We start from the raw sequence: 23,003 nt of genomic DNA on the forward strand, positions 1-23,003 counted from the left end.
AAGGGTACACTTCAGTGACAGTAATACACACACAGTGTTGTGCAACCGTCAGCACCACCTAATCCTTCAGATTTTGATAATGTCAACTTTGCTATGATCACACAAACCTGCCTGTCAAAACCAAGGAATCAGGCTGGTTTAGTACATCCCCTCACACCCCAACTTGCTCTAACTTGTAGAGCCTTTCCCTCTGCAGGGCACTTCTCCTCTTTCGTAACTAGAGCCAACAAGGTTTGGGTTCACTCTGCGCCCCCAAACAGGCGCTTTCCTCTCCTCCTCCCTCCGTGCCGCCCCTCCCACCGCCCACATCCTTCACGCCCACAGCCTCGCAGAGTGCAGCCCAGGACCCTGCACAGAAGCCCAGCGATAAATGATTACCGCAGTACAGCCAAAAATGCTAAGTGGAAGCATGTTTAAGGGCCTTGGATTGCTTCAGGGACCACCTGGTAAAAACCATGCCTCTCAGTTTGCTGATCTACCTGCCAGCAGCATAAACCCCAAGGAGGTGTGGGGTCGTGGCGCTAACAGCAGTGCCAACTGTACCCATAGCGCACAGTAACTGAGTCCTTCCTACACACGAGGCGCTATTCTTTCCAAGTTCTTTAAACCTATCACCTCATTTTATCTTCAGAACAATCCAATGAGGTAATAAGCCTTAGTATTACACCACCAATTCACAGATGAGGAAACTATGGCACAGAAAACCTGAGGAACGGGTCCAAGTTAGGACAGCAAGGAGAACCCTGATTCAACCCTGAGCAGCCTGGCTCCACAGCTTAAATGTTCAGCCCCACAGCAGACGGCGCCCAGGAGCCAGGAGTCCAGACTGACTTCCAGAAAACCTCACGGGTTAGCTGAAAATCTACTCTAAGCATTACTTGCTCAAGCACTTCTGGACTCCACCATACTCTGCATCGAGTTAAAACATTAGGCATTTCACCTACAATTACGCCTATTTTAATGTGGCAGCCAGCCTTCCAGAGCCCTAGCATCAAGCACCACCGACGGCGCTTCCGACCACCTGGAGCCAACACTGGGCTGCGTGCTGCTGGCGGAGGTGGGCAGCACAACACAGACGTCAGACAAGGACACGGGAGGAACACACCATCGGGAGCTCTGCTCATCATGGGCGAGCCTCTGGGCGCAGTGCTGGCGTAACTCCCCGGCGTCCGCCGTGCGCTGGCGTCCTCGTAAATCCCCGGGCTCAGCTGTGCTTTGGGGGCTTCGTGAAGCGTTGACCTGAGAACCGAGGGGCCAGAGCTTACCACCGACGTGTGCCGGGAACGCACAGGCTCGCCTGCTTTCACGTCCTCGTATTTTCCCCGTTCGACCGCTTTTATGCTCTCTGGCCTAATTTCCAGTGGAGGCAGCCCACGGGGCAGTCTGCTAGGCCCCGCGACCAAGGACTTGACGTTGTGCTTGATGGCGGATTGGCCTGAACTGCTGTCAGACTTGACGGGTGTGCCCTACAGGGAAAGAGACAGGCGTCACAGGCAGCCACAGCTCAGCCGCTTCTCCACCGCAGGCCACGTCGGGCTCGCGGCAACGACGGCTGCTGTCTGTGTGGGTCTCCATCACAGGTCCACTGAGCTGAAGCTGCACACTCTCCCACACCAGAACAACTAAGGGTAAAGCAGACACAAACCTTCATGTTTCCTTCCAAGAGACCTGACACTTATAATGCTTATAAGAACTACTGATAATCCTTAAGTCGCACTGCAGTCTGAAGCGGAATGGCTACCTGGGAGATGGAGCCCTCGACCATGGGCCTCGTGCTCTGCACCACTTCTGGGGTTTTCTGGCTTTCCTGAGTTAAAACATCTTGCCGTGGGATCTCATGGATGGAGCGCCCCATCTCTTTGATGGTGGTGATGCCATCGTAAGGTTTTCCTTTGGTAATGGCACCTTCAAACGCTCGTATGGGCGGACTCTCCCTTTTAATCTGTTTGGGGTACTTAAGGCCATCTTCAAAACTTTCAGTTGTCGCTCTTGGTGTGCCTTCAAAAAAGGATTCAAGAAACATGCTTATTAAATTAATGCCACTGAATTATACACTTAAAACTGTTAAAATGGTAAATTTTGTTGCACACAATTTACCGCAATATAAAAAAATGAATGCCTTGCCATCTTGCAGTTTCTAATCAATTTTTGGTTTACAAAAGATCCATAAATCAATACTCATCGGCCATTCTTTTGCGGGGGGGGGGGGCGGTGTTGTTCAAGATTTAATACATCGCTCATCACAATCACAGAACTGTTCTTACATAATGAAGGTGTCTCTATATTCAAAGATTAGCCAACTATCATCTTCCAATACACTATGTAACTCAGAGAAGAAGAGTTATAATCAGGATTTAAATACCTAATATTTCAAAAGGGAAGATATCTTGAAAAACAGATATCTTTTTCAGATATCACACACTGCACATTAATTTCAAACTACTTTGCCAGTGAGGCAGTAATGAATAAAAGCAAATGAGCAAAATGTTTACCCTGCATTATGGAACCAGACAGCACAGTCCTTTCTTTGAGGTCAGAGTGAGGGCTCCCCCTGGGTAATGCTCGGCAGATCAGCCCTTTCAAAACAAGGAGGCAATTCCGGAGTTAGACACAACACGGGTGTCAGTTCACGCACACTGTTCTTAGAGGGTGTACTGTTGACAAAAGCTCCATGGAGAAAGGGGTACCATTTTAGATTTGCAAACTATTCAGAAGAATATCATGGAAACAATAACAAAAGTTGGAAGTACCCAACATGACATCACCCGTTTCTTTTTAAACATTTTCCTAAATAGAAAATGGCCACAGAAGACATCTATTGTAAGTCAAAAAGTAAAGAACAACACTTTCAAAGCTAAATCTAAACACCCAGTGCTTTCTGACAGAGGTGAGAGAAAATATAGGGGGATTGGAAATCATTGTTTAGCTCTGAAATATACCTGTGAGAAGGGGAAAACATGAAAGATGGATACCTCAAAAAAAGGTAAAATATATTAAATGAAACATGCAAATCAAAATGAAAGAGATGTAAATAACCTCCTAAGAAGTTTCATGTTATACTGCCCACAAATCTGAATCAAGGAAAGAAAAGTGAGATTTTTTTTTTTTTAACTACAGAGAAAATCCAGCTCTTAGAAAATTTCACAGGCCTTCAAGATTGAGGAGTCCTTATACTGTTTTTAGTATTTTATCTAGATTAAAATAAAATAATTGAGGTAGGTTAAGATTTAAGGAAAGTGAGCCATTAACAAAACAAAACCATAGCTATCATTTGATGAATGCACGTCACATGCTCAGCACAAGACTGCACACCTGTCTCTAATCCTCACACAATGGTAGGTACAATCCCTTAATTTACAGAGCAAGAAATGGACACAGAGAAATTCACCAGGAAAGAGTGAAGTTAGGATTCAAATACATGTCTTTGCTCTGTCCATTATACCACTCTATCTATCTGCCTCACAATAAAAACAAAGTTCTCATGATGAATTTCACATTTTTAAACTCACTTAACTCAAAAAGAAATAATCTACAAATTATATGAGCATTCTAACAGTTACCTACGGTATGACCAATTATGTTTAATTTTTACTTCCCTCCACTGCCACGTACCACTTGATTTATATGTAGATATGAACATAAGTTTAAACATTTATATAAATTTCATGTTAATATTACCTGTATATTTCATATTACATGCATTAGTAATATATTAATATATTTATAGGAGTTTCATTTATATATTGATATAAATTTCAGGTTGAAATGACAGAGACTGAATACAACCTAACTCAACAATGGAAATTTACTATACGAAATTCAATGTATCTCAACAGCGTTCTGGAAACAACACCTCACCCTCCAGCGGTGCTGACACAGGAGACTCCCTCATGGACAACCCTTGCTTTAGAGCTCCTTCCACTGATTCATAGCTTCTTTTGAGACTGATTTCATGAGCTGTTCTCGGACTCCTCGTCCCTTCTCGGGCATTCTTAATATCTGCAGGACATAGACACAAGTATTGCTCAGACAGAGCCCAAGGCCTATTGTATGGTAAATAAGTTATCTTAATTTCATAATCTCACAAAAAATATATATATAAAAACTGGTCAATCTACTATATACATCTGTGCAGATGCCATTTAAAAAATGTTTTCATTCACTCAAATATATTTATTGAGTGTCAGGCATAAACCAGGCTTGCAGATTAGGTTAACAAATTAAGTCCCTTCCCTCATGAAACTCAGCAGTAGTGGCAGATACAGATAAATTACTAGGTGGTTACACACAGTAACCGGTACTATGGACAGTGGGCTATGAGAATGCTGGAAGGGGATCCTGACATCTGAAAGCTCAGATAAGGGTCACTGAACACAGCACTGCGGTTCACGAAAGTCACTGTTGACTGAGCCAGTGTGGACACAGTGGGCAAAGGGGAGATTCACACCCTGGGTGGGATAGCGTGAGATTTCATCTCACTACTCAGAACAGCATGCAATTTAAAACTGAAACTTAAGGATACACCTAAAGATAAATGCTTACATACATACAGACATTAAAATAGTTATATTTAAGCAGCATTTAAATTCAATACTCTTTCTAGGATTATCAGACTATTATCTATTCCTTAATTCTTAACACATAAAATAGGTACCCCTTTAAAATAAAAGTGATTCTATTAAAGTTAAACAAAGATTCTTTTCCTAGGCTAAATCAAATGACCACAGCTGGCGATGTTAGCTACCACTCAGGGGACACGTAGTATGGGCTCTGCACTGTTAATCACTTTTCATTGACTGTTTCAGTTAATTTTTCACAAAAGTTTCACGAGAAGTATTAACCTTTTTTTACATTACAGAGAGGAAACTTGGGCTCAGGGAAGGAAAACTAACTTTTCCAAAGCAAGCGTGTAGGGAACCAGAACCATATCCTTAGTCACACATTACAACACTGGCTTCAGTGTGGAGATGCAATACTTACTATCGTAAGATAAGATGTGTCCACTTTTGCCTTCATAAATAACATGGCCTTTGGATGCAGCTTCCTCTCGGCCTTTCTCAGGACTGCTCTCTTCAATGGACAGTCTAGAAATGGGTCCCTTCACCAAAGCCTCAGTTGGTATGCCAGCCTGGGACAGAGCCGGGGTCCCCTGTCATCAATTCAAACACAGGCACCACAAACATCACTTGACTTTACAGGACACACAGACGCTCAGAAAATGTAACCTGCCACACCGAGAGTCAGAGCAAGCCATGTCCTCAAATGAGACAGGCCAGCACATGACGGGAAATCAGACACACGTTTTATAAACGTAAAGAAACACTGTACCTTGGTCCCTGAACCCTGCCATACAAAACTTCTTAAAACGCTAACAGGTATCTGAGCTGATGAGCTTTCTTCCCCGCCTCAAAGTCAAACCTCTACGAAGGTACTTAACTCTCAGCAACAAAATGTGCCTGAAGGCCTAAAATCATGCAAATGTAATAAAGCTTTTTCAAAATTTCTAAGAAAAATAAGTCAACAAATTAAATTTTAAATTAAAGTACCACAACCTTCTCTCATATTGTGATAAGAGGGAAAAAGAGTTTTCAGTTACTAAACTGTCTGCTGGGTTAGACCTCTGGTCATCAATAAGAGGGGACAGAAAACTCAGATGCCCCCGTGCTGTGATGTGACTCAGCTTAGGTTACGTCATCCGCGTTTTCACCATCACTAGTCCTCTTCTGGGCCACCTATGGCCACGGTTCTTGTTACCCTTCCATCAAGGGAAGCACTCATGGAACCTAAAGTGTAGAACACTTTGCAAAGTGAGCTGCCTACGTTGCATGGGAGAGTCGGGGGCCCAGCCCCAGCCCACACACACTCCAAAACTCAGTGTCCCCAAAACTCCACTGAGGCCACTCTGAACCCATGTGTCCCTGCAGGACAGTGATGGGGTCCACGTGTCCACTCGTGCAGCCGAGAGGTGAGCTCCGTGGTGAACACCCAGAAACCCTCGCACCCTCTTTGGAAGTGCTCATGTCACACGGACAGATTTGAAAATCGACAGGCAAAGCCCAGCCTCACTTGATCCAGTTCATTCCGCATCCAGTTTGGATACTGGAGCGAAAATGAAGAAGGAAAAATAAGATGCATAGGCCATTTATTTTTCTTTTATTTATATTAAAGTGTTTGCTTATTCTGAAAACTAACATCAAGGGACTGGATAACTTTGGTCAAATGTGAAAGGAGAGATCTTAGAAGTTAGTGTGTAACTTTCCAGATCACTACACACCACATGCTCTATAACCATGTCTCAGAAAGAAATCACTGGACTCTTGTTAAAATGGAAATTCTGGGACTTCCCTGGTGGCGCAGTGGTTAAGAATCCAACAGCCAAGGCAGGGGACACAGGTTTGAGCCCTGGTCCAGGAAGACCCCACATGCCGCAGAGCAACTAAGCCCGTGCGCCACAACTACTGAGCCTGCGCTCTAGAGCCCGCAAGGCACAACTACTGAAGCCCGCGTGCCACAACGACTGAAGCCTGCACACCTAGAGCCCACGCTCCGCAACAAGAGAAGCCACCGCAGTGAGAAGCCCACACACCGCAACGAAGAGCAGCCCGCGCACCGCAACCAGAGAAAGCCCATGCGCAGCAACGAAGACCCAACGCAGCCAAAAATAATTAATTAATTAATTAATTATTTTTAAAAAAAAGGAGATTCTGATTCCATAGGTCTGGAGCAGGGACTGAAATGTCTGCGTTATTCTAACAAGTTCCCAGGAGATGCTGCTCCTCTGGGGCACACTACACTCGGTCAGCAGGGTCCTAGGGCTGGCTCTTGAATGGGTGCTGGGCAGAATCCCTGGAGAGCTGGAGAACACAGACTGCTGGGACCCGGCCCCCATGGGTGAGACTTCAGGAAATCTAGGGCAGGGATTCAACATTTATATGTCTAACAACTTCCCAGGTGACACTGCTGCTGCTGCTCTGCGGAACAAACTTTAACCACCACTGTCCTAGGGAACAGAAACAAAAGTCAAGGAAGAGGAACAGAAAGCTCGTGACAGGCACGTGCACGAAAGCACAGGATTCTGTTTACAATGAATTCCCAAAATAGAATTTTCCTTTTCCAGATCTACATTAATAAAAAGGCTAAGGACTGTTTTACATTTCAAACTAAAATTTACATCTAACTGAGGAAAAGAAAGACCTTTTATTAATCAAAATTGGCACCTTAGCCTAAAATTAGAAGAAGATACTTGACTTCTGGTGTTTTTGTCAACACCATCCGTATTTCCTGAGACTACAGACCTTCCTTCTCAGAAGGGGCAAAGCAAGCAAACAATTTATAATGATTTTCCTCTCAATTCCTATTTAAGCTGAACACACGGTAAAAAGCTTTGCCAGGAAGGCAGTGAGAGTTACATCAATTAGAACTTGCTTCTTCTGCCAAGTTGCAAATAATCGACCTTTTCAAATGAACCACAGTACAGATGATACGGCTTGTGGTCAAAATGATCACATTACTGTCTCTCTGCAGGCAGTTTATAGATCTGAGGTTTATCATCACTGAGACCCCATTCCATAACCCAGAACTACGAACAACATAGTCACAAAACTACTGCTGGAACAGCCAACACGCTTGAGACATCACTTCTGGTTTTCTCATGAATGCGCGCAACTAACCTGGGTGATAGAGCCCCGGAGGGATGGGATGCTCTCCACAGAAAGTTTGCTGGAGGGAGTTCCCCGAGTTATACTTCCTTCTTGAATGGCTCCTGTGGTACCTGAATAAAAACAAAATCATTAGCGAATCACACCCCTGCACCTGCAAAAAAAACACAAAAAAACCAAAAAACCAAGCAAACAAAATCAGCCCCTACTTCGAAGAGAGGGAACAGCAGCACAAAAAGAACAGTTTTTGTTTTACTGAAATGTACTTTTAAAATAATTTTGCAATTATTAAAAAAGACTGTAGAAATATGAAATTTCAAAGTTTTAAAGTCATTTTTATACAGAAAGAAAACTTACATTTAGAATTTAAAGGCTCTAGTTTAAGAGCCCATCATCATTAAAACACATTAACGACTTCCTTTAATATATTTATTGGGGACCAGAGTTTAGTATTTCTGCCAAACAGCATTTTTTACCTCTGACCACTCCTTCATGTTGGGCTCTGACCAATAAACCCTCAGGTTGCGAGTTTTGGCTTCGGGGAGAAAACTCTTCTTGCTTGATGTAGGGCACAGTAGCTACGGACCAAAGCAAGAGAAAGTGAGCTCAAGTGCTGAATCCCTGACTGTGACGCTACAAAGGCAGAGACGGCCACGTCCTCCTCACTGACCTGGCTTGGTGGCCTCCTGCTGCCGCGGCAGTCCCAGAGAGATGGAGCCCGCCGAGGGCTTCGCTGCCTCGGGAGCATAGGAGGCCTGATTAGGAGAAGGCAAGTAAGTGCCGGGTGTTCCCTAAAAATAATGTTAAAGGACTAGAATAACACTGTCTTTTCACAAGGTCAACTATATATTTAAGGTACACGTTTCTGTTTATAAAACTTACCACTCACCCCCCACCAAAATTAAGAACAGGTATTTGTAAAGCAAGAAAATTCCTGACACAGACTGGTTAAATTTTAAAAGTTTTTAAAGGGAGCAAGATATGTCTTCCAAAATTACCATAAATTTTATGAAGATAATATGCATTACTTACAAATTACATAAATAAAAGCACTTAACCATACACACAAAATGTAAGCTACTATTATTAACATTATCCCTCGTAAAAATGCTATGGGATAGAAGCACCAATGAAAATGGTGGAGTAAGGACTTCCAAAAACCCTCCTCCATAAAGGCAACCAGAAAACTAGCAAAAATTTTAAGAATCAGCCTTTTTTTTTTTTTTTTTTTTGCGGTACGCGGGCCCCTCACAGCTGTGGCCTCTCCCGCCGTGGAGCACAGGCTCCGGACACGCAGGCCCAGCGGCCACGGCTCACGGGCCCAGCCGTTCCGCGGCACGCAGGATCCTCCCGAACCGGGGCACAAACCCGCGCCCCCCGCACCGGCAGGCAGACTCCCAACTACTGCGCCGCCAGGGAAGCCTAGAATCAGCCTTTTAAGAACTCTTTTCCAACGCTTTAACCAAAGGCTTGTAGAAATCTGGGAGCATTTATTCAAGAAAAATGGCAGAACCCAGGTAAGAACCATGAGCTGTGTGACACCTGGACTTGGCTCTGCTGCCCCTCCCACGCCCCTCACCCCTCAACCCCCGCCAGCTCTGTCTCAGCCTTGAGAACCCACAGCCCTCGACCACAGTGAAAACCAGCAGTCCAGCAGACAGCACAAGGGAAAGAATGGGGTTATCATTCCCAGGTAACTGTCATGATCAGACTGGTCTGATGGTTCTCTGAGAGACCCACTTGCAAAGCTGTCTTTTCTGGCCTGACTGTGGTGGGGAAGAAAGTTCAGGCTTGTCAAAAACTATCAGAGTCAATGGATTAACCTCTCCACTGGCTGAGGCAGGAGAGAACAGCTAGGGTGAAAAAACAGGCTAAACAGAAACCTTAAGAGGAAAAGCTAAGGAAAGAGATATTCACAAGGGATTTGAAAAGCTCCAACATCTTCCTAGGAACCTAGAAGGCCAAGTGCACGTGCAAGGCTGTGTACCTGCCAGGGAAGACATAAGGCGGCCATGAGTTCTCACCGCTGGCTGACCTCAAGGCGCTGAGAAAGCAGGAAGTGAAGACCAAGGCCGAAGTGCCAGCTGCCTGGCTGAACGCTGCAGGTACATCCCAACATACACACAGAGCCCTCAGTAAAGACGTGGGAACTTAGTCTTTCTGGGCACTGAACTCTCTGTCTAATAACTAGCTGACCACTCACTAAGCAAATAGAGACTTCAGTGGCCACACATGACACAAGAATACAGACTTTACTGAATTAGTTCAAATAAACGACAACAAATCCTAGGGAGAAAGGAGAATCTAATTTCCAGAGTTCCACATTATGTTATGTGTTTCAACCAAAAATTACAAGACATGCAAAGAAACAGGAACATATGATCCATACACAGGAGGGTAAAAAAAAAAAAAAAAGCAGTGAATAAAAACTGTCCCTGGGCTTTAGATTTGTTAGGAAAAGACTTTAAGTCAGCTATTATACATAAGTTCAATGAACTATAGGGAACCATGTATAAAGAATTAAAGGAGGGCTTCCCTGGTGGCACAGTGGTTGAGAGTCCGCCTGCCGATGCAGGGGACATGGGTTCGTGCCCCGGTCCGGGAAGATCCCACATGCCACGGAGCGGCTGGGCCCGTGAGCCATGGCCGCTGAGCCTGCGCGTCCGGGGCCTGTGCTCCGCAATGGGAGAGGCCACAGCAGTGAGAGGCCCGCGTAGCGCAAAAAAAAAAAAAAAAGAATTACAGGAAAGTATGAAAATGATGTCTCATCACATAGAGAATATCAACAAAGAGAAAGAAATCATAAAACAGAATCACATAGAAATTCTGAAGTTGAAAAGTATAAGAATTGGAGAAAAAGAAAACCTCTCAGCAAACTAAGAATATACAGAAACATCATCAATCTGATGAAGGGCACCTATGCAAAGTCTGTAGTTAACATACCTACTAGCAAAATATTGAATGCCTCCCTCCTAAGTTGGGCAACAAGCAAAGTATAATCTCTTCACCACTTCTATTCAACGTTGTTCTAAAAGTTCTACCCTAACCAGTTTAATAAAACAAGGAAAAGGAAAGGCATAAAGATTGGAAAGGAAGAAGTAAAACTGTCTTTATTTGTAGACGACACGCATACAGAGAAAGTCCTAAGAAATCTATCCCTTCCAAAAAAAACCAAAAATAAAACCGAAAAACCCTGTCACAAACAGTAAGTAAATGTAACAGGAGATAAGGTCAAGATATAAAAATCAACTTTTTTCATACACCAGAAAGAACCAGAAAAGGAAAATTTTTAAGATATCACTTATAAAAACATAAAATACATTATAAATAATCAAATTAACCGATTAACAAAATTAACAAAACATGTATAAAATCTCTACAGTGAAAATTACAAAATACTGCTGAGAGAAATCAAAGACCTAAATAAATGGAAAGACGAACATGTGCATGGATTAGAACACTCAATTTTCTTAAGAATTAATCTACAGATTTAATGCAATACGAACCAAAATCCCAGCAGAATTTTTTGTAGGAACTGACAAACTGATTATGTAACTTATATGGAAATACAAGAGACACAGAAGAGCTAAAACAATCTTATTTATACGACTGCAGGACTTATACGACATGATCTTAAGACTTCCTATAAAAACCACAATAACCAAGACTGGTGCTCATGAAAGGATGGGCAAGTAGGTCAAAGGGACAGAACAGAGTCCAGAAACAGACCCAAACATGCAAATGGGAGAGAGAAAAGACTTTTCAACCAACGTGATGGGAATGCAGATCCACATGGATGGATGAGGCCCATCCTCGCCTCACTGTACACAGAAATCAGTTTCACATGGACCTAAATATAAAAGCCAAAACTATAAAGCTTTCAGAAGAAAACCTGGGAGAAAATCTCCACAAGCTTGAAACAGGCAATGATTTTTTAGAGAAAAAGAACTAGTCATAAGAGGGGAAAATATATATATGGACTTCCATCAAAATTTAAAACTTCTATGCATCAAAACACACAAGAGAGAAAAAAATATATATATATAAAAAACAGAATTTTCATCTGTGATGTATAAAGAACTTCTGCAACCTAATAACTAAAAGGTCCAATAAAAACAGATAATAAGACAGTCACGTCACAATCAGATGTACAAATGGCCAATAAGTGTATGAAAAGCGCTCAACATCATTTGTTATCAGGGAAATGCAGAATAAAACCACAGTGGAATACTACATACCTACTAGTATGACTAATATAAAAAAGAATGACGACAGCGAGTGGAACTCAGACTGTGCTGGTGGCACTGGCACTGTAGAGCCACTCCGGAAAACTATGAAGTAAAACATACATCTACCCAGACATTCTGCTCTCAGGGCGTATACGAGAGAAATGAAACCACATGTCTACAAAGAGCCCAGTATAAGAATGTTCATATCAGCTTTATTTACAGCAGCCAAAAAGCAGAAACAGCTCAGGTTTCCATCAACAAGAAAATGGATAAACAAATTGGTATGTTCACCCAATGGAGTATTATTCAGCAATAAAAAGGAAGAAACTACTGATTACACAAAAACCTGGACGGGGACTTCCCTGGTGGTGCAGTGGTTAAGAATCCGCCTGCCAATGCAGGGGACACGGGTTGCAGTCCTGGTCTGGGAAGATCCCACACGCAGTGGAGCAACGAAGCCCGTGCGCCACAACTACTGAGGCTGCACTCTAGAGCCCGCAAGCCACAACTACTGAGCCCACGTGCCACAACAACTGAAGCCGCGCACCTAGAGCCCGTGCTCCACCAGAGAAGCCACCGCAATGGGAAGCCTGTGCGCCACGACGAAGAGTAGCCCCTGCTCACCGCAACTAGAGAAAGCCTGCGTGCTGCAACAAAGACCCAATGCAGCCAAAAAAAAAAAAAAAAAAAAATCTGGACGAATCCCTGAAATCATTAACGCTAAGTTAAAGAAGACAGACAAAGAAGAGCCAAAATGTAAGACTCCATTTATATCGAGTTCTGGAAAAGGCAGAACTAACCTACGACAACAGAGAGCGCTTGAGGCAGTGGAGGAAGAGAGGCTAGGAGGGGCGGAAAAGGCCCCCAGCCCAATGGGGGCGCAGTCACTGGTGGTGAACGTCAGTCAACCTGACTGAGGCTTTACAGTCAGACCACGTCCAGAGAGAAAGGCCAAGGTCAGAATAAACTAGGGCTTACCAATCATCTACAATTTAATATTAGAACCTTTAAAATAGTTATCCTCTAGTACTTGAAACTATTCCATCTCCATTCATGCTACACTACACTTCAGGGCACACGCACCTTTCCCGAGCTAAACCAGACGGGTGCCACTGTCACTCAACCTGGGCACATGACTCGAATAAACTTCCTGTGTGTGGTATGGAATAGAAAATGACTGCTGCATTTTCAGGTCACTGTCTCTTCATAAACAGACACATTTTTATTTATTAGGACTCTGACAAATTAATATGGGAAGGAGGGACAATTTTTACCAAAGCAAAAAAACAACAGGCCATCTACTGGGAAGAGAAGCCCTTTTACCTGTGAGATGGAGCCTCCCAGTATAAAAGATGGTTTTTCTGAAGCCACTGTTGTTTTGGATGATGGGATGAGAGGAGGAGGTGGCCTAGTGGGTCGAGTTGTTGGAAGCCGAACCCCTTCAGGGAGGTTAGTTATGACTTGATGCGGAGCAGGCTGGAGGACTTTCAAAAGGGAGAAAACATTATTTAAAATAGTCAATTTCCTAGTTTGCGACATTCCACCTATCTCAATTGTTTCTTCAATCATGTTTAAACTGTGAGTGCAAGATGAAGTTGAGGATGAACATTTCTATTTTAAATTTCTTTCACTTAAATTAAACCTGTATCCATACTCAGGTCACGAATGGTATTTGTGAGGTTGAAATACTCAACTCCCTGGCAAACCAGAGCTTTCAGGCTGACATCCATTTCAAACTATTTCTGCTCAGCATATGCAAATGGCAAACAATTTTTTTCTCTCTCTCCATCACTCTTTGGACCTCACGATGGAGGTGAGAAAAAGGGTGTTTCTTAGGAACAGCTGATATTACAACTCTGGAGAATATACAGATTGACTGACAACCAGTTATACGTCCTCTTTGCATCCTGCATAATTTGGAAACATTTGCTGATTCTGACTCTCACAGACACTTGAATTTTTTTTAGGGGGGTGGATCTCAAGATTTTTACAAAGTACGTGTACTCTTAAAAGAAGGCAGTCAACGTCACAGTACACATGTATGAACACAAACCTCCCAGTGGCCCAGTGCATCTCAACTGAATACAACTGAAGATGGAATGCAGAGAAATTCTGAAACAGCAAGGACGCATCCTGGGAGTAAACCACCCAGGTCATCACGTGTAGGTTGATGGCCAGCAGCCACGGCACAGAGGAGCGGTATTTACCTGGCGGGACACTACAGCGGGCTGCACTCACATCGGGCTGTGGCGCAGCTTTACTGACTTCTCTCGGAGAGAGCCTACACGGTGATGCTGACCTTGCTGCGGTACTGCGCATCTGTGCTTCCTGTGCTAGAGCACGTGTGACCTCAGCATAAGGCATATAGGCAACTGATTTTCCTATGAAAGTTAAAGTTATCAAAATAAGGGAAGAACCCCATATTAAAATAGTAAGTGTGAAAGGACCAAGCCCACACCATCCAGGGGCAGATCCAACTATACACTACTATCAATATCTAAAATTCCCGGGGGGGGAAATCCACCCACAGAGAGGTTTAAAAAAACCCTATAAATCTAAATCTTCTGTGCAAGCGTCATTACTGTGACCTAATAAAATCCTCAAAAATCCAATTACAAGTTTTTCTTTCAAATCACAAAGAATTTCTCTTTCCTCTCATTAGGACAATCAAGTATTTCCACATGCAATAAAGACCACAGCAGGCAAACATCAGATTATCCAGCCATTCTGTGAATTCAAGTATGGCCTGAATTAGAGGCCAGAACTCTTAGGATTTCAGCTGTTATAATTAGCCTGTTGAAGCCCACTGCTTAATATTCAGAGAAATAAATGTAATCAAGAAATGGAAGAAGTGTTTCAAAAGATACAGATCAAAGTAATTTTTAAAGGCTACACAAGCTTATGAAACTATGAATTTTACTGTAGTAATGCTGATGAAAATTATTCCACATAATTTACCTCTACATAAAGTATTAAAAAAAACTTGAAGCATTTAAAGGGCATATCAGATATGCAGAGTCATATTAAGACTTAAAAACACACATATATGTAATTATATATATAATATAAATGTTTTCTTTTTTTAAAGTGAATCGACATACTGTAATTTTGGAAAATAAGAAAAGCACAAAGAAGAAAGTAAAAACTCATCTGTAATCCAAACCACTTTAAATTGTGGCATTTTAATGTCTGCCGGAACAAATTCCCATTCATTTTTTATTCTTTTGCTTACCTAGTCTTACCCATTTATTCTTCCAGATAAAACTAAATTTAAAATCATTTTGAATACTTCCTCCCCAAACAAAATATCACTGGAATTTTCAGTGGACGTGCATTAAATTTATCTCCTGTATTTATGGGAGACTTGACATTTTATAATGAGCTTTCTAATTGAGGAAGCTAGATGTTTTCATATAGGTCATTTTTCATAATTTCATTAAAAGTATTCATAGGTATTTTATATTTTGTTGTGAGGAAAACCATCTGTTTAACATACATGGGAATATATATATATTTATATATACTGATTACTGCAGATATATAAGAAAGAAAGTTGTAGATTTCTGTATATCAATTCTTTCTAAGAAACGTAATGAACTTTCCTCTTAGCTCTAATAACTTTCTCAGTTAATTCTCTTAGGCTTCCTAGGTGAATAATCTTACCCTGTGAATAATAACTTGTCTTCTCCCTTCAACAGCTAAACCTCTTGTTTGGTTCCTTTCTTTCTTCCTGCACTGCAGTAAGTAACACTGGGCATCCTCAGAGGTCCTTTTCTAATGAGAAGGTCTCTAGCATTTCACTTTTAAGTGGATGGTTTGTGACTGGTTTCAGAGAGAGACTCATTAGCACAATTAAAACGTTCTTTAGTTAACTAAGATATTTTTTAAAACCAGAAACAACAACTGCAATGTCAGCTAATAGGAATCTGTACTATGGGCAGAGCACTGTGTATTACAGGAGTATCTCGTTTAGCCCTCATGATTAATGAGATCATTAACACCATTTGACAGAGGAGGAAACTGAGGCTCAGAAGAATCACACCTAACTGCCCAACCAAGGCTGGAGATTTTTCGAAAGCAGTGCAATTCCTGGTCCTGAGCTCTAAACCATCCTGAGTGCAATGGTGTCTCCCTGAGCACTTGGGTACAGAAATTTCAGATGCCTCTGGGGTAACCATGAAGATGATGTTACCCGTTCCTTCTCTGAAGGATTAATATAAGTGTCCTAATACTGTGCAGATTTATGAAATAAACCAACTTTAAAAGAATATCACTTCTCCCTTTCTAGAGAATTTAACATGAGAGTGCATTGCAATATATATTACATATATTCAGTGTCTGATTGTTTTATAATCAGGTGGGAAAACACACTTTGTCGTAATAGTGCTAAAGAAAAAGATGAAAATTTAGATGGTTTTAAATATAGCTATTTAAATCATCATGTACTCAGCTGAAAAAATTAAGAAACAACAACAACAAAATAAACTAGATTCAGTTGCACAGAGGCATTAACTCTTATTTTGATTGGATTGATTTTAAAACCTGCATTAGAATTTCACTTCTCTCTCTCTACATGTGTAAAGTCTGAGTCCTTTCACCGTAGAAAAAAGGTTTCCAACTAAAGCAGGAGTCAACTTGTGTAAACGTCACTGGAAAATGAAAACAATCTTTCTCTGAGGTTTTTTCAAGCTTTTCTACAAGTGGAAAGGCTTAAGCCACCTGTCTCATTGATATTGAGAAGGTGAACACAATCAAACAGGTGGACAACAGGTGCTGCCTGTTGCCTTCTAAATGAGCCCATGAAGGGAAAAGCCAAAACTGTGGTCCTACCTCATGTGGACAATACCAGTTTGGTGATGGTTTATACATAAATCCTCTTCTCACTATATTTACCATCCTATAAACTATTCTATGATGCCGCACTGAAAACATTTTTATCAAACGGTCTACATACAAGCAAGTTAACTGCAAATATAGAAATGTTATTTGGGAGATTATCCTTTAAGCAAAATATAGGATAGCTATAAATTCAGGAGAGCCTTCAGGCACTTGTTAAATAAATTACTGGATGAACATACTAGCTAGATTAGCTAAAACAAAAGTTAAACCTTGGGATAAAATGTAATCAACCATCCCAGTTTGTAGAGAGTCACCCTGAACCAAATTGGTGTCTTATTAACAAACACCTTGGTGTCATATTGATCAAATATATAATGACAGTTTGGTTTTAAGACCACTGCATCACTATTAAAAGTAAGGGTACCATTCAGATCTAAACCACATGAATTAATGTGACTGATCACGGAGAAATGCAAGTCACAGTTTGGAGTCTCAGAATTTAGGGCTCTAGCCTAGTTCAGTCTCTCCAGCTACCAAATACAACCCATCTCGTAAAGGAGGTCAAGAAAAGAAACTGAGGTCCTAAAATAACTATACAATATAGACATATTAGAATGACCCAGATATTGTCACCTGAATAATGTTAAGCTTTAGCATGAGTTCGGCAAATACCTTTGAATGTCATTTTTTCTACATTTTAATTCTGCCTTAAAAATTTATTCTAAATCATTTATGTAAGGAATAGATCAAAAGACTTTTGAATTATTCTATAATTTATCATTCTCATAATGACAGATTTTCTCATAATTGAAGATAAGCACTTCTGCTAAATCCATTTTTATCCTACTTCATTTAATCATTCCTTTAACATGTAATTACTGGGTATACATTATGTCAATTACTGAGTTAGGAATTAAGGATTCCCTAGAGGCAATATACTAAAAGCCCAAAGGTTAACAATGTTTTTTTTTTTTACCTTCATTCAAGAAATATTCATTTAGCACCTATTATACACACAGCCCTGGTGGGTATTAATCACTCTGGTTCACATTTTTAATAGCATAAGATTTATATTTAAAACATTAACAATCTGATATGTAAAACTCTAACATAAGAGGTTCAGTGTGTCATGCAACTAATAAGTCATTACTGGTGTGACAGGGGCGGGGAGTCAGCAGGATCAGTTAAGCAGCACAGTTCCTCTTTTACATTAAACAGCCCTTGAAATGCATGGTGTTCTACAGCTAATAGCTCTTATCTATGTCAGGTACTACAGTCTTCTGAATCATTACAAAAAATGAAACCATAATCAGAGAAGACTTTAATAGTCTTATACGCTACACACATCATACTGGATAGTCCATAAGTCATTATCAACCAGAATACATGTGCCATTTTCTTACCATGCCACAAGAAGTTATTAAAATTTAGAAATCGCTCCCTTTTTTCTTTTTTTAAAAGAAACTAAGTGTATCATGCACCTACTTAAAAAGAGCATGCACAGCTCAAATCTGTCACTTGAAATAACAGTGACGTACAACGATAACAGTACCTTCGTGGTATCTGTTACACTATGCATATACGAATATACTACTATTACTTATTATATTGTACATAAAATGACGCTGAGCCATGTCTTATAAAACAATACTGAATGCTCATTCTTTCTTACAGGTTGTAATCCTGGCAAGGCAGAGATATAGCTAGATTAGACAAAGAGACAGACAGATATATTATTTGCACTTTACAGATGAGAAAACTAAAGCTGAGAAGGTCAAGTGGCTTGCCCATGGCCAGAGCGAGGGATAAGTCAAGGTCTGACTGGCTATATGCTACACAGAGCTGTCCCCTGTCATATCAGAGATTTAGAATGTTACTCTGATTTGCTTGGAGGACAGGACAATTCTCACTCTGGAAACTCAGATGAATGCAGCGTAAAGCATGGCTTTTATGCAGTCATCTGGCATTAAGGTGAACATCAGAAAATTCACATTAACAACATGACTATTGAAAATGTTACTGCCATCCGTCTGTGGTCAGTAATGCTGGCATTCTTTAGTTTAACTGAGGTCAATTTTATCTGTGAGGGACAAGCGCCATAAATCAAGTTCCTAAGCACTAAGGACACTGCTTTCAAGTATAGCTTTGTTTCCCACCAAAAAAGTTCTCTGTGGCGCGAGTGCTACCTACCTTCCCACTCTCTGTTTGGGCTCTTGGGGGCGCCACGCGGGCTCGCAGAACCCCTGCGCTCCAGGTCCATCTGCTCCTGCCTCTGCCGCTGCTCCTCCAGAAGCGCTGACTCATGCATGGCTTTGATGTGTCGCTGGTAGAGGGCGAAGCCGCTCACTGGAGTTCCAATCGGTATGTTACATGGGGTGCAGGAAACCTACAGGAAGAAGAAAATCTAAATACACCCAATGACCAGCAAAACAGTAATTACCATCTGTGGCAAGTAATGCTTCTTTCTGTAATATGACTGCTTGAAGTGATTTTATCATTTTTTAATCAAATCTTCAAGCATAATGCTTAAAATGCTAAACAATTACTTTCAGATCTGAACACAAAATAAATCCCAAAGTTGTGGTAAGAGAAATCAAAACAGAAATCACAATATTTCCATTTGCTTTTAAATCACGATGTTGAGTCCCTAGTGGCTCAGGCTTGGGTCCCACCCTCCTCTCTGCCCTCTCACAGGTGCTCGCACCCACTTCTATGTATTTAAATGTCATCTGTATGTTAACGGCTCATAAACTTCTATTTCTAATACATTTTCCTGCAAGTTCCATACTCACAGACTGCCTACCTAACAACTCCACTTGGATATCTCAAAGCACCTCAAAACTTATATTCAAAGCGGAACTTTTCATTTGCTAAACTCAATGCTTCTCCTACAGCAATCTCCATCATACGAAACAGAACCACAGCAGCTTAAGCCAGAAACCTGGCAGCCACACTGGACTCCATCTCCTCTCTTCCTATAACCAATTCATTACCATACCAATTCTCTTCAGGATGGAAATGAAACGTCACCTCTTCAGACAGGCCGTCCCTAACCATCCAAAACATACTGCAAACCCCCTCCCTCTCTTTCACAGCACACAGCACTCGCCACAATTTGCAATTAGATGCTTGTTTTCTCTGCTTCTTTTCTGTCTCTCCCACTTCATGAAGGAACCCAAGCTGCTTTGTCCAACACTAAATAAACAGCCCCTAACTCAGTCCATCACTTGATGAACACAAAAGAGTCCTGGGAATAGAAGAGATCTGACTCTTTCAGAACCTGTTATCTAAAGACTTCCAGAGTTTTCTCCACTGCCGTAAGTAGGATTTTTCACTGCACCCATAACACACACATAATTTTCTTGCCTTTGTGCTTTGGCTTATATGTAAACATGGCTTTCCTCCTTTTGCTATAAAGCAAAATGAACTGTTTTGGTCCAACCAAAACATTATTTCCTACATGGAGTCTTCTTTAAGTGTCTCTTTAAGAAGGAAGCTCTCCTTCCTTTGAATCACCCATAGTATATTTTTCAAACTAAGAGAGCATCATATTTTAATTCTTTAAAATTTTTATTATGATTTTTTTCTATGTCTTATTATCAAGACCAATCTCTAAATTTTCTGAAGTCAGAGATCATGATATTCCACACAGCATTAAAAATGTTATCTTGAACTAGGCAGACAATCAATAAATGTCCATTTGGGTAAATCAATGAATGAGCAAATGCTTAATGATTTTTTTGGTTAGCCTATTTATCATAAGCACACACTTAGGGCTTCCCTGGTGGTGCAGTCGTTAAGAATCTGCCTGCCAATACAGGGGACACGAGTTCGAGCCCTGGTCTGGGAGGATCCCCATGTCGCGGAGCAACTAAGCCCGTGCGCCACAACTACTGAGCCTGCGCTCTAGAGCCCGAAAGCCACAACTGCTGAAGCCCACGCACCTAGAGCCTGTGCTCTGCAACAAGAGAAGCCACCGCAATGAGAAGCCTGAGCCCTGCAACAAAGAGTAGCCCCCGCTCACTGCAACTAGAGAAAGCCCGCATGCAGCAGCGAAGACCCAATGCAGACAAAAATTAAATAAATGAATAAATAAACTTATTTTTTAAAAAAAGCACACACTTAACTTTTACATATTGTCATGTGAGACGAAATAAATTTTTATTCTCTGAAATAAAGCAAGAGCTAGAACATAACTAAGTAAAAGATCAATACCCAAGACTGGAATTCAGGATCAAAAGGTAGTCAAACTCACAGAGATTAATAAGGTAAAATGTAAATAAAACTAGATTTGGAACTGTATACTAAAGTTAACCATAACCTCTATAATTTATTCTAAATATTCAAAACCCAGTTATATATTTATTCTACTATTGTCTTATAGCAAAACAAAACAAACACAGAACTTACAAACATTTATGGCTAGAGCACTATATTTCTCTTTTTTCCTTAATTGGAAATGACCATTTCAATCAATTATCACAATGAATCCATTTGAAAAAGCAATGTATCCAACAGATGAATGGATAAATAAAATGTGGTCTATACAACAGTCTTAAAATGGAAGAAGAATTGGATATGTGTTACAACATGGATTAATCTTGAGGACATTATGCTGAGTGAAATAAACCAGCCACAAAAAACCAAATATTTACTGTATGAGTCCACTTATGTAAATAGCCAAATTGATAAAACGGAAAGTAGAAAGGTGGTTACCAGGGGCTGGGGGAAGTGGGGGAAGGAGAGTGATGGTTAAATGGATATACTTAACCCTACTGAACACTTAAAAAAGAGTTCAGACGGTAAATTTTATGTTATGTGACTTTTTACCACAATTTTTTTAAAAAAACAAGCACTGATTAAAGAAGAGAAGAAATGTCTCTAAAGGTTTTTGTTTTCAACACCTCTTACTCACATTGAAAACTTACCATTGGCGGGATGACAGCAGCTCGATGCTGAAGCTGTGGCAGATCCAGTGGATTTGGTTTTATTGGGGACGAGACCAGTATAGATCCAGTGGGGTTTAACAATGAAGGTTTTGAATCCATAGGAAACATTCTGCAAATGCAATTTAAAATGATAAATTAATATATTCTTATTTAAAACTTTAAACATACAATCACCATAATTCCTTTTAAGTTAACATGTACACACACACACTCACATACACACTCACACACACACATCACATTAACTTTGCATATTTCAACAGTCAGGAGAAAAATCTACAGTGCTAATTTTCTAGGTAAAGAAGCCTAACGTTGCTTTATAGGTTGAAATTTATCTGAATTTAATCATCTGCATCTAACCAACAGAACAGTCTGAACAAGGGCCATTATAAAAAGTTAGGTCCTAATTTATCATTAACATAGGTTACAAACTATGTTACCTGTAACAGAATGTTTCTCTAGGATCACAGAGTATTTTTTTTAAAACATCTGAATAAACCACCATCATTTTAAAACCAAGAATCTCACCCAAAATCCAGACTTCTGGTTTCTCATGAAAAATGGGAAGAAATGGCACCGCAGAGGCAGCACTCCCATGCAACAGCGGGCTGAACTCGCAGGGCTGCCCTCCCCACCCAGCCCGTGCTCCCCAGTCACAGCCCTGCCATCTCACACTCCACCAGCTTTACTCATTTTCAGGACATACACTTGAGTTTAGGACACCCAACGTATGAACTGGGGAAATTACATCAATACCTTACAGGTTCCATCATATTTCCCAGTGTTGTCAGTTACTGGGGAAAGATGAACATTTTCAAAGGTATAAATTGGTAAGAAAATTAGAATGTGTAAAAGAAAACAATTTACATATTACACAAAGAATAAAGATAATATTAAAGATATAGAAGACAACTGAAAGTGTTATTTTGATAGTTTGGAAGTGAAGTAAACTTTAGAGTATCATCCAGAGACCACTATATATTTATAAGGAATTTCAGAATTTCACGATTATTGTCACGGTCATCTCTTAGGATGCTCCTCTCCTGTAAGATTACTGCCATCCTAATTTTTCCTTCATTTATAAATTTATAAATAAGTTACTGATTATAAAAAAAAAGTTACTGGGCTTCCCTGGTGGCGCAGTAGTTGAGAGTCCGCCTGCCGATGCAGGGGACGCGGGTTCGTGCCCCGGTCCAGGAAGATCCCACATGCCGCGGAGCGGCTGGGCCCGTAAGCCATGGCCGCTGAGCCTGCGCTCCGCAACGGGAAAGGCCACAACAGTGAGAGGCCCGCGTAACGCAAAAAAAAAAAAAAAAAAAAAAAAGTTA

The 23,003-nt window shown here is 41.0% G+C and overlaps 1 protein-coding gene across 14 annotated transcripts in view; it reads right to left on the bottom strand.

The window, feature by feature from the left end:
* The window catches only part of NCOR1 (nuclear receptor corepressor 1), a gene marked incomplete at its 3' end in the record, with an annotated part of 141,940 nt that overhangs the window by 21,555 nt on the left and 97,382 nt on the right, over positions 1-23,003 (bottom strand). For 12 of the 14 annotated variants that reach the window (XM_079904393.1, XM_079904394.1, XM_079904388.1 and 9 more), the window contains 11 exons: positions 21,655-21,784; positions 18,917-19,112; positions 13,211-13,371; positions 8,329-8,449; positions 8,135-8,236; positions 7,671-7,771; positions 4,981-5,149; positions 3,859-3,999; positions 2,493-2,576; positions 1,742-1,998; positions 1,106-1,466 (listed from right to left, as the gene is read on the bottom strand). In XM_079904393.1, the coding sequence (XP_079760519.1) occupies positions 1,106-1,466; positions 1,742-1,998; positions 2,493-2,576; positions 3,859-3,999; positions 4,981-5,149; positions 7,671-7,771; positions 8,135-8,236; positions 8,329-8,449; positions 13,211-13,371; positions 18,917-19,112; positions 21,655-21,784 (1,823 nt within the window). The remainder of the gene's footprint in view (positions 1-1,105; positions 1,467-1,741; positions 1,999-2,492; positions 2,577-3,858; positions 4,000-4,980; positions 5,150-7,670; positions 7,772-8,134; positions 8,237-8,328; positions 8,450-13,210; positions 13,372-18,916; positions 19,113-21,654; positions 21,785-23,003) is intronic. The other 2 variants (XM_079904400.1, XM_079904389.1) reach the window with 2 other exon arrangements.

Source organism: Stenella coeruleoalba (genome assembly GCF_951394435.1).
Source record: "Stenella coeruleoalba genome assembly, chromosome: 19".
Classification (NCBI taxonomy): Eukaryota; Metazoa; Chordata; class Mammalia; order Artiodactyla; family Delphinidae; genus Stenella; species Stenella coeruleoalba.